At 52.8% G+C, this 17,324-nt stretch overlaps 1 protein-coding gene across 5 annotated transcripts in view; it reads left to right on the top strand.

Annotated features, from left to right (window-relative positions):
* RADIL (Rap associating with DIL domain) overlaps positions 1 to 17,324 on the top strand; it is an 84,168-nt gene that overhangs the window by 35,934 nt on the left and 30,910 nt on the right. For 3 of the 5 annotated variants that reach the window (XM_008018805.3, XM_073012852.1, XM_073012853.1), the window contains exons 3-5: positions 10,963 to 11,210; positions 12,338 to 12,970; positions 15,336 to 15,373. In XM_008018805.3, coding sequence (XP_008016996.3) covers positions 10,963 to 11,210; positions 12,338 to 12,970; positions 15,336 to 15,373 — 919 coding nt within the window. The other 2 variants (XM_073012854.1, XM_037995277.2) reach the window with 2 other exon arrangements.

The raw sequence follows: 17,324 nt of genomic DNA on the forward strand, positions 1-17,324 counted from the left end.
TAATTAAAAGCAAAACAGCGGTTCTCTGCCATAGCCGTTCCTTCTTCCCAGTTTTGAACTCCCCACAACCACTTTCAACTGTGAACTATTTCTTTTTGGCTTTTAATTCCTTGTCTTTTTTTTTTTTTTTTTTGAGACGGAGTTTCCCTCTTGTTGCCCAGGCTGGAGTGCAATGGCACGATCTCGGCTCAACGCAACCTCTGCCTCCCAGGTTCAAACGATTCTCCTGCTTCAGTCTCCCGAGTAGCTGGGATTACAGGCATGTGCCACCATGCCCGGCTAATTTTGTGTTTTCGGTAGAGATGAGGTTTCTCCACGTTGGTCAGGCTGGTCTCAAACTTCTGACCTCAGGTGATCTGCCTGCCTCGGCCTCCCAAATTGCTGAGATTACAGGCGTGAGCCACCAGGCCCGGCCTAATTCCCTGTCTTTAAATAACAAATGTATCCTGCTATGTCTTGATTTTTAAAAATTTTAGACATTTTCTAGTGACTTCCTTCAGTGGAAAATGAGAACTTAGGTCTTTTCACCACCCCCCTCTCCAAATTTCCAATTCCTATTGTCCAATCTTCTCAATATAGTCATGTTTTTTTTTTTAGATTAATAATCAGGGTTTGCATTTTTATGATCATGTATAGCTTTTCACAACTAAAGATGGGTCTATACAAAGATTGTTTTTCCTTCCTGTCCAACTTTTATTTTTCTTTGTAGTTAATTATTGTACTTCTTGCTTGTCCGTTCTTTTCCTTGGTACTTTTTTTTATTTCCGCATTCCCTTAACAGTCTTAATTGTCTTCCCTCTTTTAAGATGTTTAGATATATTCGATATCTTATCAATTTCAGCTTCTTGGAGCCGTCTTCCTTGTCTCTGTTGGATTATGATGTAAAGAAATGTATTTGCTGAGTTTTTTTTTAAGTTTTTTTATTATAAGAAGTATTTTTATACCATAAAATTTACCTGTTTTTAGTATACAATCGAATGAATTTTTAGTAAATTTACAAAGTTGTGTGATCACCACAGTCCAGTCTTAGCATTTTTTTTTTCTTTTTCAGACAGGGTCTCACTCTGTCACCCAGGCTGGAGTGCAGTAGCGCGATCTCAGCTCAGGAGATCGAGACCATTCCTGGCTAACACGGTGAAACCCCGTCTCTACTAAAAATACTAAAAAAAATTAGCCGGGCGTGGTGGCGGGCATCTGTAGTCCCAGCTACTCAGTAAACTGAGGCAGGAGACTGGCGTGAACCCGGGAGGCGGAGCTTGCAGTGAGCTGAGATCGCGCCACAGCACTCCAGCCTGAGCGACAGAGCGAGACTCCGTCTCAAAAAAAAAAAAAAAAAGAAGATGGTACCTCTGGGACAAAAGAGACAAATACGCAGTGGTGGCTGAGATGAAACAGCGCCCTCCACAGGGCTGTCGGTGTTGGTGGCCTGCCCAGCGCCAGCTGGATGCGGTGAGCAGGACTGTGCTTCGCTGGTAACCGTGACCCGCTCTAAGAAAAGGGTTCACAGGCTTCCCAGGATAACTGGCTAGGGCCCCTGGTTTCGGCTGGAGAAAGTTCTCGGTTCCGCCACGCCGCTCTCTCCTCGGCACAGCCCTGGAGAGCTCCGTCTCCATCTGTGTCTGCCTAACAAATGGCTTAAGCATTTTATCTCCTCAGTTACCCATTATCTTAATTAGGTTTTCAGTTGCTTCTCAGAGAGCGCGATTGTTGGTCCCTGAGTAAGACTCTAATTAGTATGAGGCAGTCCAAGTTTCATCATGGAAATAATTCCCTAGAGTATGTTAAAAAAATAATAATAATTTCTTCTCCCTCTAAAAAAATGGAACCTCTTAATTTGCCGACAACTTGGAAAATAAGTGAAAGTATAAAGAAAGGAGTAGAAATCACCTGTCGGCTCACCTCCTGGAGAGAATCATTTTCAACGTTTTGGTGCTTTTCATTCTGGTGTTTTCTTAGTGTATGCATTCATTTACTTCATTTAGTGATCGATTAGAGATGGGGTTCTGGCATTTTCTCAGAATATGCCTTCATTTTCTGACTTTATTTATGAGGTCTTGCTCTGTCACCCAGGCTGGAGTGCAGTGGCACAATCATAGCTCATGCAGCCTCCATCTCGTGGGTTCAGTAGTTACTCCTGCCTCCACCTCCTGAGTAGCTGGGACAAGGTGTGTCCCACCACACCTGGCTCATCTTTTTATTTTTGTGGATTCGGCGTCTGGCTGTGTTACCCAGTCTGCTCCCAAACTCCTGGCTTCAAGTGATCCTCCCGCCTCAGCCTCCCAAAGTGCTGGGATTACAGACATGAACCACCATGCCCAGCCTACGTTAGCTTTCTTTAGTTTAGGTTTCTAAAGTATTCTGCAAATATAATTTTCATATACAGGACACCTCTCGTTTCTGTCTTCCTTTTTTTTTTTTTTCCTACGTAGGTCAAATTCTGACACCCCTTGCTTCTTAATTCGCTCCCTTTCCTCAATCCTAGCACTCAGGGGCCACATGTGGTTGACTCCTGGGTCATGAATCTGACATGATTTGCTTCTGATCTTTAAAAATATTACTGGCCAGGTGCAGTGGCTCATACCTGTAATCCCAACACTTTGGGAGACTGAGGTGGGAGGAATGCCTGAGCACAGGAGTTTGGGAACCAGCCTGGGCAAAATAGCGAGACCCTGTCTCTACAAAAAATACAAAATTAGCTGAGTGTGGTGGTGTCCACATGTAGTCCCAGCTACTTGGGAGACTGAGGCAGAAGGATTGCTTGAACCCAGTAGGTAAAGGCTGCAGTGAGCTGTGATTGTGCCACTGCACTCCAGCCTGGGTGACAGAGCAAAACCCTGTCTCAAAAACACAACAAAACAGTCTGAATTTTGCTTATTCACCATGTCTAGTCACCTTGCTAACTTCACTTGTTAATTGTAATAATTTTTTCCATAGATTCTTTTGCATTTCCTGCATACACAATCACATTGTCTGCAAAATAATGATAATTGAATTTGCTTCCTTCTTTCTTTTCTTTTTTTTTTTTTTTAGACAGAGTCTCACTCTGTTGCCAGGCTGGAGTGCAGTGGTGTGATCTCAGCTCACTGAAACCTCTGCCTCTCAGGTTCAAGCAATCCTCCTGCCTCAGCCTCCCAAGTAGCTGGGACTACAGGTGCCCGCCACCATGCCCAGCTAATTTTTTGTATTTTTAGTACAGATGGGGTTTCACCATGTTGGTCAGGATAGTCTGGATCTCTTGACTTCGTGATCTGTCTGCCTCGGCCTCCCAAAGTGCTGGGATTACAGGCGTGAGCCACTGAGCCTGGCAACTTCTTTCTTTTCAATCCTGTATCTTTCCTCTATTTTTCCCTGCCTGTTGTACTGACTAGGACCTAGTACAAAATTGAAGAGAAGTGGTTACAGCAGGCATCATTGTCTTGTTCCTGATGGCAAGAGGAAGTTACATATACAGTCTCCCTAGAATTGTTTCCCTAATGGGAGAATTGGTTCCCAAAAGCGAGGCTAATATGTTCCTGTCTAGCCACAGTTGCTTTGTAGGGCTTTTTTTTTTTTTTTTTTTTTTCCGGAGTCTCGCTCTGTCACCCAGGCTGGAGTGCAGTGGCGTGATCTTGGCTCACTGCAACCTCCGCCTTATGGGTTCAAGCAATTCCCCTGTCTCAGCCTCCCGAGTAACTGGGATTACAGGCACCTACCATCATGCCTGGCTAATTTTTGTATTTTTAGTAGAGACGAGGTTTCCCCATGTTGTCCAGGCTGGCCTTGAACTCCTGACCTCAGGTGATCCACCTGCCTCGGCCTCCCAAAGGGCTGGGATTACAGGCATGAGCCACAGCACCCAGCCTTTGTAGGGTTTCTGTAATGAGAATAAAATGGAATTAGATGCAAAATGCCCGGAATCAAGCTGGCCATGGCATAGGGAGGTGCTTACCAAATTATGCCTAAGCAGTTCTTTTTTGTACATTTGAAATGATTTTCCTTCAAGGACTGCTTGATGGTCTTATAGCTCTGTGTCCTTTGCTAGCTTAGAAAAGGGTGCTTCAGCTAAAAGAAAACTCATTTCAGGCCCATCTGACCTCTGTGTTTTGCAGCAGTAACTGCAGAGTTTATTTAGCAGCGTGTCCCCGGCTGTTACTAGGGGCCCCTTTAAAATCATCTCTTGGCCGAGGGCAGTGGCTCACGCCTGTAATCTCAGCACTTTGGCAGGCCAAGGCAGGCGGATCATGAGGTCAAGAGATCAAGACCATCCTGGCCAACATGGCGAAACCCCGTCTGTACTAAAAATACAAAAAATTAGCTGGGGGCGGGGGCGGGGTGGTGTGGCAGGCGCCTATAATCCTAGCTACTCGGGAGGCTGAGGCACAAGAATCGCTTGAATCCGGAAGGCAGAGGTTGCAGTGAGCCGAGATGGCACCACTGCACTCCAGCCTGGGCAGCAGAGCGAGACTCCTTCTAAAAAAAAAAAAAAAAAAAATTGTCTCTTGCCTGGCATAGGGGTGTGCGCCTATAGTCCCAGCTATTCTGAGACCCTGAGGCCAGATGTTCGAGGCTGCAGGGCGTTATGGTGACCACGCCTGTGAATCCACACTGCACTCCAGCCTGGGCAACATAGCAAATAAGTAAAATGGTCTCCCGTTCCCCAGTAGCAGTCAAGTTCCGCAGCCCAGGACCGTTTCATTATCCCCTCTGTCTCCAGTCCTAGTCACCTTATCTCTGAGGCCTGAGAGTGAGGATGGGTGACAGAAACAGTTCCAAGTTGTATATATCATTATTCTAAACCATCAAGAGCCGGGGAGGGAAGAGAAAACAGGATCAGGAGGAGAAAGCTGCTGGTTGAGTTTATAGCGGAACTGAGCGACGTTCAGGAAAAGCCTGTGTTTTTCTTTCCAGGGCTGGTCAGAGTCTGTGGGAGCTGGTGACGGTCACCAGCTGCTTGTCCAGGTTCCCTGTGCACCCCCGGCATGCAGAGCCCCGCCCTCTCTGCCAGCAGCCGGTCACTAGGCACTGCCTTCTCGAGGAGGGGAGGGGGTGGCCTAGACAAAGTCGTGTGGTCGTGGCTGCATGCTGTCCCCTCGCCTCTTCCTCCAGCAGTGACTGCCTCACCTGGGAGATGAGGCTGTGCTCAGCAGCTCGGCTTGGCCCAGGCTGGGGAGGAAGTCCACTAACAGGGCTTCAGGGACACAGAGCTCAGCACTCCTTTCGTTACGGCCTCTGCTGTGAGAGTAGAAGAAGGATGTCAACAACGACCATCCCGTCCCCATCTTCCCCATTGCCCCAGCGCCCTGCACTTTCTACTCCTTCCATCCCATGTCAAAGGCAAACATTTCATGGCCAGGCAGGCCTGTCTGCGAACCATGGTCCCTTAGGAGGCCTGCATTGCTATTCCAACCTCTGGCCGTGTCACGTCTTTTTCTTTTTTTCCGAGACAGGTTCTTGCTCTGTTGCCCAGGCTGGAATGCAGTGGCGTGATCATAGCTCACTGCAGCCTCGACCTCCTGGGCTCTGGGCTCTGGTGATTCTACCACCTCAGCATCCCAAGTAGCTGGGACTGCAGGCACACACCACCACGCCCAGCTGATTTTTGTATTTTTTTGTAGAGACAGGGTCTTTGCGATGTTGCTCAACCTGGGCTTGAACTCAAGCCATCCTCCTGCATTGGCCTCCCAAAGTGCTGGTATTACAGGCGTGAGCCACTGGGCCTGGCCTTGTATTATCTTCTTAAAATGTCAGAAAGTGTACATTTTGCTTCTGAGGCTGGGACCCCATGTATTAGCAGATGTTTGGAGCCAGGCAGGTCCCTGAGGGATGCTGTGGGCGAAACAGGGCTAGCCACCAAGGTCCTAGTTACCCAGACCCTGCCTTATTCCTGGGCTGGGTTGTTTTTCTGCCTCTCCACCAGAGCAGATCAACAAGGGGCAGCAGGGGAGACCCGCCCCCGCCGGCTTCCTCTGCGGGAACTGACAGACACTTATCCTGAGAAGGATTGAAATTGACACTAAATCAAAGCTCTCCCAGTGCTTGTGGGCGTCACCTTGCTCCCTGTAAGGAACTGCTGTGGACAGGGCTTTGGGGGAGGGGGAGTGCTCTGGCAGTGGCTCCTCTACCCTGGCTGCTGTGTTCTAGAACCTTCCAGATGGCATTTACCAATACAGATTCCTGGACATCCCTCAAACCTACGCAGCACCTCTGTTCCCAGTGAACTCAGTCACGCCAGGGCAGGAACATTCCCAGAGATCCTTGAAGAAGACGAGGGCGTTGGGGCCACAACTGACCTCGGCTAAAACTAGGCAGCCCGTCTTGTCCCTCACATGGGGTAGGCAATGAAAGACATGGGTATATTCTGGCTTGCAGCCTGGAGGTGTCCCCTTCACCCACAGCAGGGGCTGGCGCTTTATTTAGGATGAATAACTTCCCATCTAAAATTACTGTTATGAAAGGCTGCGGTCATCCTGCCATTTTGCTTTATTAGAATTCATTTGTTTTGAAATAGTGGTGTCTTTTTGTTGTCGTTTTGTTTTATTTTGAGACGGAGTCTCCCTCTGTTGCCAGGCTAGAGTGCAATGCCGTGATCTCGGCTTATGCAACCTCCGCCTCCCGGGTTCAAGCAATTCTCCTGCCTCAGCCTCAGGAGTAGCTGGAACTATAGGCGCCCGCCTCCATGCCCCGCTAATTTTCTTATTTTTAGTAGAGACGAGGTTTCACTGTGTTAGCCAGGATGGTCTCGATCTCGTGACCTTGTGATCCACCCGCCTCGGCCTCCCAAAGTGCTGGGATTACAGACGTGAGCCACCATGCCCGGCCAGAAATAGTGGTTTCTTGATGATGTATTTCTCACTGAACTTATTTCATGTTAGCGGAATCTCCCATTGGTTGCATAGGGGCCCCTGGGGTGACCCTGTTCTTGGCAAAGAACATACCTGTGTAAGACCCCCAAACCAGGCAGTCCCTAGAATTGCAAAGCCCTGGCCTTCCCTTCCTGAGCAATGTGCTGCCAGGTCTGAGGGCCTTGAAACCTCCACACTGTGTGTCTAGCGATGGCGCCATGCAATGCTTCTGAAAGTGGCTGGGGTCAGCGTTGCGAGAGATGCTCTCCACGTGCATCTGTCTCCCTCCACCCAAAGGCCAAGTGGGGGCGATTTCTGTCCCAGTTCAGGCAGATCCACCCTGGGACTGCACAGCGCTGACAGGCTTAGGTGACTCAGGTGACAAAGCTGTATCAGGTCAGGCACAAACAGGGCTCGATTGCAGCTCTCTGTGTGGGAACTTGGGAGGCCACGTCAGCCCCCAACAAGACTGACAGCAGACCCCCTGGGAACACGAGTGTTGGGGTCCCATCTCCTGCAGCCTCATCTTGAGACAGGGCCAAGTCACAAAGCCACACGTGAGCAAGAGGCCTTTCAAACTTCTGTAATTTTTACTTTAACAAAAGTGTTTATGCTGGGCATGGTGGCTCACACCTGTAATTCCAGCACTTTAGGAGGCCTAGGTGGGCGGATCACTTGAGGTCAGGAGTTCAAGACCAGCCTGTCCAAGATGGTGAAATCCCGTCTCTAATCTAAAGATACAAAAATTAGTCCAGCATGGTGGCACGCACCTGTAATCCCAGTTACTTGGGAGGCTGAGGCAGGAAAATCACTCGAACCCAGGAGGCAGAGGTTCCAGTGAGCCGAGATTTTGCTATTGCTACTCTAGCCTGGGCAACAGAGTGAGACTCTGTCTCAAAACAAACCAACAAAAAAGTTTTTAAAAATAAAGTATCAGTTACATTTACCTGACACCTGGGTTCCCACCTCCCAGATTGGACAGGTAAAGATTTTTATCATATTTGTTTAGAGTTTTTAAAAATGAAATAAGTCAAACGTGATATAAAGTTATGATAATATATTTATTATAAATTATATATAACATATATTCTGTTACATACTGGACACTGTACCACATCCTGTGAAACTGAAGTCATTTCTTCCACCACCCCTAGGCTTACTCCACTGCCTGCTGAGGACAGCCACCATGTGGTGAATTCACTGTGTGCCTTGCTGTTTTGTAAAATAGCTCTACATTGATCACACGTTTGGCCATAAAACACATTTGTTTGAATTCTCAGCGAATTAAAAAACACTGAAATTATACCAACCACACTCTCTGACCCCAGCCCAACAAAAATAGAAATCAGCACTAAGAAGATTGCTCAAAACCATACAATTACATGGAAATTAAACAACCTACTCCTGAATGACTTTGGGGTAAAAAATAGCTTTGCATGCAAATATATAGAAACCATAAACGATGTACAGCGGTGTTTTAGGTGCTTTAAAAAAACCTGAGCCAACGCATCATACCATGTGTTACGTCATGTCACGTGTCACCTGAAGCTTTGCTCTTTCACCCTGTGGTCATGTACACAGCTGGCTATGGTCTTCTCTCTGCAGAGCTCTCCTCCCGTGCATGGCAGCTCCCTGTGAGGGGCGATTGGGTGGGTTCTGGGATTTGCTAACTCAAGCAGTGCTGAACGCACATGTGCATGCGTGCATGCATGTGTGCACGAGTGCACGGGTCCTGCTGTCTGTCCCACAGCAGGGGACTGAGGAGCAGAGTGGCGTGGTCAGTTGCTGTCCACACTGGCCATGCCCGCAGCCGTGCCATTGTTGGCAGTGGCCGCTGCTGCTGCTTCACCTCCCCGACACCTGCACTCAGAGGGAGGCTCTGTCATGCTTGTGGCCTTGGGTGCAGGGACAGCGCCGCCACCCAGAGGAGAGGCCTCACCTCCGGCCCCTCGTTGAAGGCTGGCAGCTTGGCCCTTCTGCACTCATGCAGGCCCTCCCAGCACCAGGAAGGAGACCCTGGGAGTGGCCCCTGCGTGTCAGCATTGGTTCTGACCTGCAGACATCCCAGCCCTGGGCCTGAGGAGGCTGTGGGGCCTTGCCTGGAGGAGCAGGGTACACTCAGCTGCGAGCCACTTGCCTGGGGCTGCAGCCCCAGGGGACACGGGCCTGGGACATCCTGTGCCGCATTTGTGGCCAGGCCCCCTGGGAGCCCCTGGGACTCTAGGAGGAGAAGCAACCCTTCCTGCCCCATGGCCCTGGGACTTCCAGAAGGTCACTCTACGGTCACCTCCTGCAACCCGGCCCCAGAGTTGGGAAAAACTTGGGGGCTGGAGCATCATCCGGAGTTGTTTTTGTTCTTCTTTCAGATCTGACCCCACAGTTGTGCAATGAGGCTGAGCTGTGGGGCTCGTAAGGCTTGTGGGAGTGGCAGGTGGGACGAGGTAGGGGAACCAGGCCCCACCTGCTGGGCACCTGCCGCCCGCCAGGCTGGGCCAGGTTCTGCAGCCGGCAGGAGCACAGGCGATGAGCAGCCAAGCCCAGCAGCCTCGCACTGCGGCTGGGCAGCCTCCCTCACGCCCCAGCCCCCCGCGGGCTGCAGATGCACAGGCTGCTGGCTGCCTTGGGAAGGACGGCGGGGCCGCTGGCGCTGGTAAGGGTCGTCCTCGGCCAGCTGCTGCCTCCCTCCATCCGGCTTTTGTTTGGTTTTATTGGGAATGGCTGGAGGAAAGGCCGCCACAGATGGGGACAGATCTTAACCTGAAAGGCTGCGTACAGGGAACTCAGCAGAGGGCTCAGAAAAGACAGCGCCAGGTCAGCTGGGGACTGGTGAGCGGTTTTCGTCTATTGCAGCCGACTGGCTTTCCCAGAGCATGTATTTAGAGTGTGTGTCTGTATTTATGAAATTTTAAGCCTTCTAAGGGTGTGTGTTATCTCTGAACTGTGTGCCTGTTTGTGTGCACATGTATGTGTTAATGTGTATGGGTGCATGTGTGTTGGCATGTGTGTATGTGTGTACACGTGTGTTTGTGTGAGCATGTGTGTTTTGTGTGGGTGCATGTGTGTGCATGTGTGTGTTGGTGTGTATGTGTGTGCCCATGTGTGTTTATGTGTGTGTATGAGTGTGTGTGCATGTGTGTATGCGTTTTTGTGTGGGTGCATGTGTATTTGTGGGCATGTGTATGCACATGTATGTTTGTGTGTGTGGCTGCTTTGGCTTGGGGGTGTCAGAGGCAGTCTTGGGAAGGAGGCAGCCATGCTGTTGCAGGAGCAGGCTATCGGCAGCCCCATGGGGTGGGGTGACGTGGCTCAGTGACACCTCCTCCTTGTAAAGTGGGGGCAGGATGATGACCAGCCTGTCTCATCTCATGAGAGCACCCCCCCAGGGGAGTTTCGCCTGGTGTCCAGATGGATGGGGCAGGGCTCCGGAGGTGGCGTGGTGACCCTGCAGAGGCCCAGGCTGCCATGGGAAAATGTTTGCGGTTTGAGGCCCTGTGGGCCGTGGTGCTGGCTGGTCGGGCAGGCCGCGTGCGACCCTGGGCTGCCACAGGGCAGCGTGGTCCCCTCAGCCTGAGGATTTGACAGGCAGGCTGCCGGTTCTGAGATTGTCCTGTGGGTGCCATGGTGGTGCCAAGGCATTGTCTGGTTTTTTGAGGGGCGTGGCTAGAGGGCAGAGTCCTTGAGTCTCCACCAGACCTGTTTTGACAGAACAGTGACAGGCATTAGGAGATGTGGCTTGGTGGGATTTGAGCTCCAGAGGATCTGGGACGTGGGCGCTATTAGACTTAATTTTTTTTTTTTTTTTGGCGAGGGATGGAGTTTCGCTCTTGTCACCCGGGCTGGAGTGCAATGGTACAATCACAGCTCACTGCAACCTCCGCCTCCTGAGTTTAAGTCATTCTGGTGCCTCAGCATCCTGAGTAGCTGGAATTACAGATGCGTACCACCACGCCCAACTAATTTTTGTATTTTTAGTAGAAATGGGGTTTTCACTATGTTGGCTAGGCTGGTCTCCAACTCCTGACCTCAGGTGATCCCCCCACCTCGGCCTCCCAAAGTGCTGGGATTACAGGGGTGAGCCACTGCGCCCAACCCTGGTGCTATTAGACTTCTAACTGTTCACCCTGGGTTGCTTCTCTTCCAGGGATAAACGCCCAGGCCCGGAGGCTGCAGCGGAGTCGTGCAAAGGGAACCCCAGCCCTGGCCCTGGGGGATGCCCGGAGCTCCCCTCCGCCCCAGTTGCGCCGCACAGTCAGTGAGACCAGCCTGAGCCCAGCGAACGCCCTGCCTGCTGCCGCCCAGGGCCCTGAGGAGCCCGGCCCGGACACCATGCGGTACTCGCTGTACCATTCCCCGCACTTGCTCCTTCTGCAGGGCTACAGCCAGCAGCACGTGAGCCTCCCCTCCTGACACTCACTGCCCGGTGCCACTGCGGGGACAGCAGGAAGGACTCAGAAGTCAAGGCCTCCTCCCGCCTTTAGCCCAGTCGGCCGCGAGCTCTGTGGCTGCAGCCCCTCTGTCTGTGCCGAGGCTGTGGAGTAGGGTGGCAAGGGCAGATGTAGAGTCATCCACATTTTCCCTGTGCAGGCCACGGCGGGCAGCAGTGGAGGCTCCTCACTCCCCCAACCCCAGAGTAGGTGTCCTCAGCACCAGGCGCTTTCAGGGAGAACTCCTCAGGCCTTCCCAGGCTGGGTCTCCCACCTGGCTCTGGGGAAGGGCATGGGCAGGTGGCCAGAGCAGGCGGCCAGGGCCAGTCTGCTTCCTGCTCCAGGCGAGGGGGGTGCTGAGTCACCAATTGGTGGCCACATTCTCTGAGGGGGCACCGAGAAACGGCCCCACCCCACCCCCACCTGCCCAGAGCAGTTTCTCACCACTTCCATCTGAGCAGGCAGGCTGTTGCCCCAAGCAGATGCCAGGCGCAGGGCCGCCTCGCCTCACCTTGCCGGACACTTACCCTGCCAGACACCTGTTTTCCCTGCCCACCCCCCCGCCCGCCCCGCCCCCACTCGCCCCGCCCCCACTCGCCCCGCCCCCTGCCCTTCTGTGCAACCAGCTCTTTTGCTGCTCATTTCCATGAGCACTTTACAGCCATAGGGCTCCTGTGCGCAGGTCTCAGGTGGCATCTTCTCTCGGGGCGGTGTTCCCACACAGGCGGCGGTGCTCCCACACAGTTTTGGGGATGACCTGGGGGAAGTTATGAAGTCCTTGGTCCAGTCTGTAGAACCAGTGCCTGTTTCCACCCTGGCCCTGACCTGGCCTGTCCCTGTGTCAAAGCTGCCGGGTCTCTCGTGTGCCCCCCGGGCTCCTCTGGGAAACCAGCCTCCACTGGGATGGGCCCGGACATCGAGAGGCGGGTTCCTGAGCGCTGCCGGGGCTCTGGTTTGGGGATGGCCAGGGACATGGAGAGCCTGCGGGTACAGCATCCCAGCCACGCGGCTTCAGCAACCAGTGACGAAAGACGGGCCACTTTTCCCGTGTGCTGCTTGCATTGCGCCTGCCCTGAGCGGAGTCTCTTTCAGGACAGCCTGGTGTATGTGCTCAACCGGGACCGGCACACGGTGGGCCAGCGAACACCCTCCAGCAAGCCCAGCATCAGCCTCTCGGCCCCCGACATCCTGCCTCTGCACTGCACCATTCGCCGGCACCCGCTACCGGACAGTGGCCAGCCCGGGGGGAGGCTGGTCCTGGAACCCATCCCCGGGGCGCCCATCTCCGTCAACTTCTCCGAGGTGGGGCGCAGGACCGTGGTGCTGCACCACGGGGACCTGCTCTCCCTGGGGCTCTACTACCTGCTGCTGTTCAAGGACCCCTCGCAGGCCCAGCCCCTGCCTGCCCGGGCCTTGGCGCGCCTCCGGGCGGTGCCGCAGAGCTGCCGGCTGTGCGGAGCCGCGCTCGGGGCCCGGGATGCCACCTCCCCTACTCAGGCCGCCCTGCCCCGGCGCCAGCAGCTGCTCCTGGAGTTCGAGCCCCACCTGGAGGACACGCTGCTGCAGAGGATCATGACGTTGATCGAGCCAGGCGGCGACGACCACAAGCTGACCCCTGCCTTCCTGCTGTGCCTCTGCATCCAGCACTCGGCCACCCACTTCGAGCCGGGCACGTTTGGGCAGCTCCTGCTCAAGATAGCCAGGCTGATCCGCGAGACCATCTGGGTTAGTGTGCTGGGGTGGGTGGTCTGGGTCGTGTGCTGGTCTGGGGGAGAAGGGGGCCCGGAGCTGGCCCTGGCTGGGGGGCGGGAGCGCCTCTATCTGACCCCCACGGTGCTGTGCCGCTGAGCGCAGGATGGCCTTTCTTTGCCTGTGGCTGCCTCCCAGCCCCACAGGCCACAAGAGGCAGCCCCAGAGCCCAAGGCGTCAGTTGCAGCACTTTGCCTCTCAGGGGTCCGAGGTCACCTCCTGAGCTTTGGGCTTGTACCCTCCCTGGGGTCCAGCTGGGCCCAGGACTGTCACCTGCCAGGAATGAGGTGCCCCTGAGCCTGGGCACCACGAGGCCCAGGTGATATTGATAGCTCTCACAGGACCCTACCCAAGAGCCCCAGAAGCCCCTGTCTGTGCTAGTGCCCTGTGCTTGCTGCCAGGGGCCGGTTGAGCAGATATCCACTGGAGCCATCCCTGATCCAAGTTTGGAGGTGCAGGGCCCGTCGACTTTTGTGCGTTGACAAACTTTCCTCCAGGCCAGCGTCTCTCATCCCCGGCCCTATGGACACTGTGGCAGGAGAGCTTCTTGCTATGGGTCTGGCCTGTGCATTGCAGAGGATTCAGCAGCATCCCTGGCCTCCACCCCTTGATGCTGGTCACACCCCGCCACACACACATACACACACCCATGGCTACAGGCATTGCCAATGTCCCTGAGAGTCCAGTGTGGCTACCAGTGGGCAGGACTGCCCTGGACCCATGAGTGCTGGAATAGACATCACACAGTCATGGCCCCCCGCTGGGCCCCGCCCCACAGTGACGTGGCTCCCAGGGACCCAAAGGACAACTCATAGTTGTTCAAGTTCGTTCAGAGACCCTCCGAGCCTCGCTAGTCTGGGCCCTGCGTATCCCCGGCAGACATGGGAAGGGGGAACCGCTTGCCTGTAGAAACCTCATTAGTTTCTCATATAGGAATCCACATTTTAAATGTCTGAGACTTTTAAAAAGTAAAAGCCAGCACAGGCTGCCCTGTCCAGAGGTCAGTAGGAGCCGTCTCTATGCACCGTGGGTGTTGTAATCCGGGTGTCCGCGCCTCGTTCCCTCGGGTTCCCGGCGTGGGATTTGATGGGAGTGCCACTGCAGCATACCCGTGTCCCTTCCATGCAGTCACAGACACAGGGCCAGGTGATGTCTGTGTAGTGTGCGTCCACATCGTGGCCGCTGTGACTGAGAGTTACTTGCTGGCCAGAAGCCATAGGTTTTCGCACGATCATTGTCATTTCCTGAGTCTCGTCTGCGCCAGGCACTTACTTGCAAACCAAACGCTGTTTAATTTCTTTCTCACAACCACCCTCACGATGTAGATACCGCATCCCACGTCACTGCGGTATCAGGGAAACTGAAGCCAGGGGGTTGTAAGCCACTTGCTGAGGGACCCGGGTCCCAGCCTGCGTCCCAGCCACCTGGAGCTGGCTGTGTGGCTGGCCCACTCCCCGCAGCACACCAGGGCTCACCCTGCCCCTAGGCTACAGGCTCTGAAACAGAGGCTCCCAGATGGGAATCTCCTGGCCCAGGAATTGAGCTTATAGACATCAGACCAAGCCTGAGTTCACCTCTTGCCCCCGCACCCACTACCCCATGCGAATGTCATTTGCGTGTTTGTTTCCTGAAATGTGTGACTCTGTTGCCACTGCCCTGTCCTCGTTCCTCACCAAACATATAGGCAGATGCTTAGAGTCTATGCGCAGTCAGCCATCACAGTTACATTTAGCTGGATAATAACTTACTACTAAGGCAAGAATAATTTTTTTTTTTTCCTGAGATGGAGTCTCGCTCTGTCACTCAGGCTGTAGTGCGCTGGTGTGATCTCGTCTCACTGCAACCTCCGCCTCCCAGGTTCAAGCGATTCTCCTGACTCAGCCTCCCGAATAGCTGGGATTATAAGCATACGCCACCATACCCCGTTTATTTTTGTATTTTTAAGAGAGATGGGTTTCACTATGTTGTCCAGGTCAGTCTCGAACCTGTGACCTCAAGCGATCTGCCCGCCTTGGCCTCCAAAAGTGCTGGGATTACAGGCCTGAGCCACCTTGCCCAGCCTCTACTATTTTTTAAATAGCTGGTTGTTATGTAAGCTAGAGAGTTGTGAGATACTCTATTGTAGGAAACTTGTAGGTCATAGTCAGTAATGGAATGGGAAGATGTTTAAGTCACATGGAAAATGTCCTTTCCAGCACAGCTTGAATAAATAGTCAGCGTCACACAGGATGCCTGGGGCAGCACGGCTTGTTTTCATGTCGATGGTATAATGTGTATCTGAACGTGTCCCTGTGTTAGCCTGTTTTTCTCACTTGCTTTTTCTCCTGCTTTGTAATTGTAGGAGAAAACCAAAGAACTAGCAGAGAAGCAGGCGCAACTGTGAGTATGACCTGGTTATTGTGCCCGTCTCTGAGCAGCAGGTCCCGGGGGCTCACACTTCCCGGGGGAGCCAAGTCCTGAGAGGTCTCCCCACGCCTTGGGGTCAGCTCCGGGCTTTGTCCTTCCGTCCAAGCAGCGACCTTTTTTGCTTCTTTAGTCATCACCCTGGGAAGATCTGAGTTGGGAAATTGTTTCAGGGCACCCTTAAGACTGGATGGGTGAGGTCTTCTTTTTTTGTTTGTTTTTTTGTTTTGTTTTGTTTGAGATGGAGTCTTGCTCTATCCCCAGGCTGGAGTGCAATGGTGCAATCTCAGCTCACTGCAACCTCCACCTCCCAGGTTCAAGGGATTCTCTTGCCTCAGCCTCCCGAGTAGCTGGGACTACAGGTGCGCACCTCCATGCCCGGCTATTTTTTTTTTTTTTTTTTTTTTTGTATTTTCAGGAGAGACGAGGGTTCAGCATGTTGACCAGGCTGGTCTCGAACTCCTGAACTCAAGTGATCCACCTGCCGTGGCCTCCCAAAGTACTGGGATTACGGGCGTGAGCCACCATGCCTGGCTTTTTTTTTTTTTTTTTTTGGAGAATCTTCACAATTTTATTAAGTGTGTATTTTTCACTTTTATTTTAAGTTCAGGGGTACAAGTACAGCTTGTTATGTAGGTAAACTTGTATCATGCAGGCTTGTTGTACAGATTATTTCATCACCAGGTATTAAGCCTTGTACCCATTTGTTGTATTTCCTGATCCTCTCCCTCCTTCCAGCCTCCACCCTCTGAAAGTCCCCAGTGTCTGTTGCTCCCCTCTCTGTGTCCACGTGTTCTCATCATTTAACTCCCACTTGTAAGTGAGAGGTTATTTGGTTTTCTGTTCCTGCATTAGTTTGCTAAGCCTAATAGCCTCTAGCTCCATCCATGTGCCTGCAAAGGACAAGAGCTTGTGCTTTTTTTTTTTTTTTTTTTTTTTGAGGTGGAGTTTCGCTCTTGTTGCCCGGGCTGGAGTGCAATAGTGTGATCTCGGCTCACTGCAACCTCAGCCTCTCGGGTTCAAGCGATTCTCCTGCCCCAGCCTCCAGAGTAACTGGGATTACAGACATGCACCACCACGCCCAGCTAATTTTTTTTTTTTTTAAACGGAGTCTTGCTCTGTTGACCAGACTGGAGTACAGTGTCGTGATCTCAGCTCACTGCAAGCTCCACCTCCTGGGTTCATGCCATTCTCCTGCCTCAGCCTCCCAAGTAGCTGGGACTACAGGTGCCTGCCACCACGGCCAGCTAATTTTTTTTTTTTTTTTTTTTTTGTATTTTTAGTGGAGACGGAGTTTCACCTTGTTAGCCAGGATGGTCTCGATCTCCTGACCTCGTGATCCGCCCTCCTTGGCCTCCCAAAGTGCTGGGATTACAAGCGTGAGCCACCGTACCCGGCTGCTGATTTTGTATTTTTAGTAGAGACGGGGTTTCTCCATGTTGGTCAGGCTGGTCTTGAACTCCTGACCTCAGGTGATCCCCCCGCCTCGGCCTCCCAAAGTGCTGGGATTATGAACATAAGCCACTGTGCCCGGCCGACCTCGTGCTTTCTTTATGGCTGCACGAGGCCCTCTTTTGGGCCTTCTCCTCCCTTGCTCTCCACTGATTCTGGGTTAGAAGTAACCTGCTCCTTCAGGGAAAGGCACAGCTCCTGGGTTAGAGGTAGGGCAGTTCACCGCCACTCTCCAACGGCTGTTTGCACAGAAAGCACTATCTCTACCCTAGACACTGCTGGGGGGTTGGGAAACCATTCGGTTGGATCTGATACAGACGCACAGCCCCTGTGACCCACACTCCCACTCTCGAGTGGGCCCTGGAGAGACACCTGCTTGTGGAGGGCAGTGTGTATTCACGGGAGTTGAAGCCGCCACGTGTCTCCTCCAGGCAGAGGGCTCAGCGGTAGCAGGGAATGACCTTCAGCCACTGCT

The sequence above is a fragment of the Chlorocebus sabaeus genome, chromosome 28 (genome assembly GCF_047675955.1).
Source record: "Chlorocebus sabaeus isolate Y175 chromosome 28, mChlSab1.0.hap1, whole genome shotgun sequence".
NCBI lineage: Eukaryota > Metazoa > Chordata > Mammalia > Primates > Cercopithecidae > Chlorocebus > Chlorocebus sabaeus.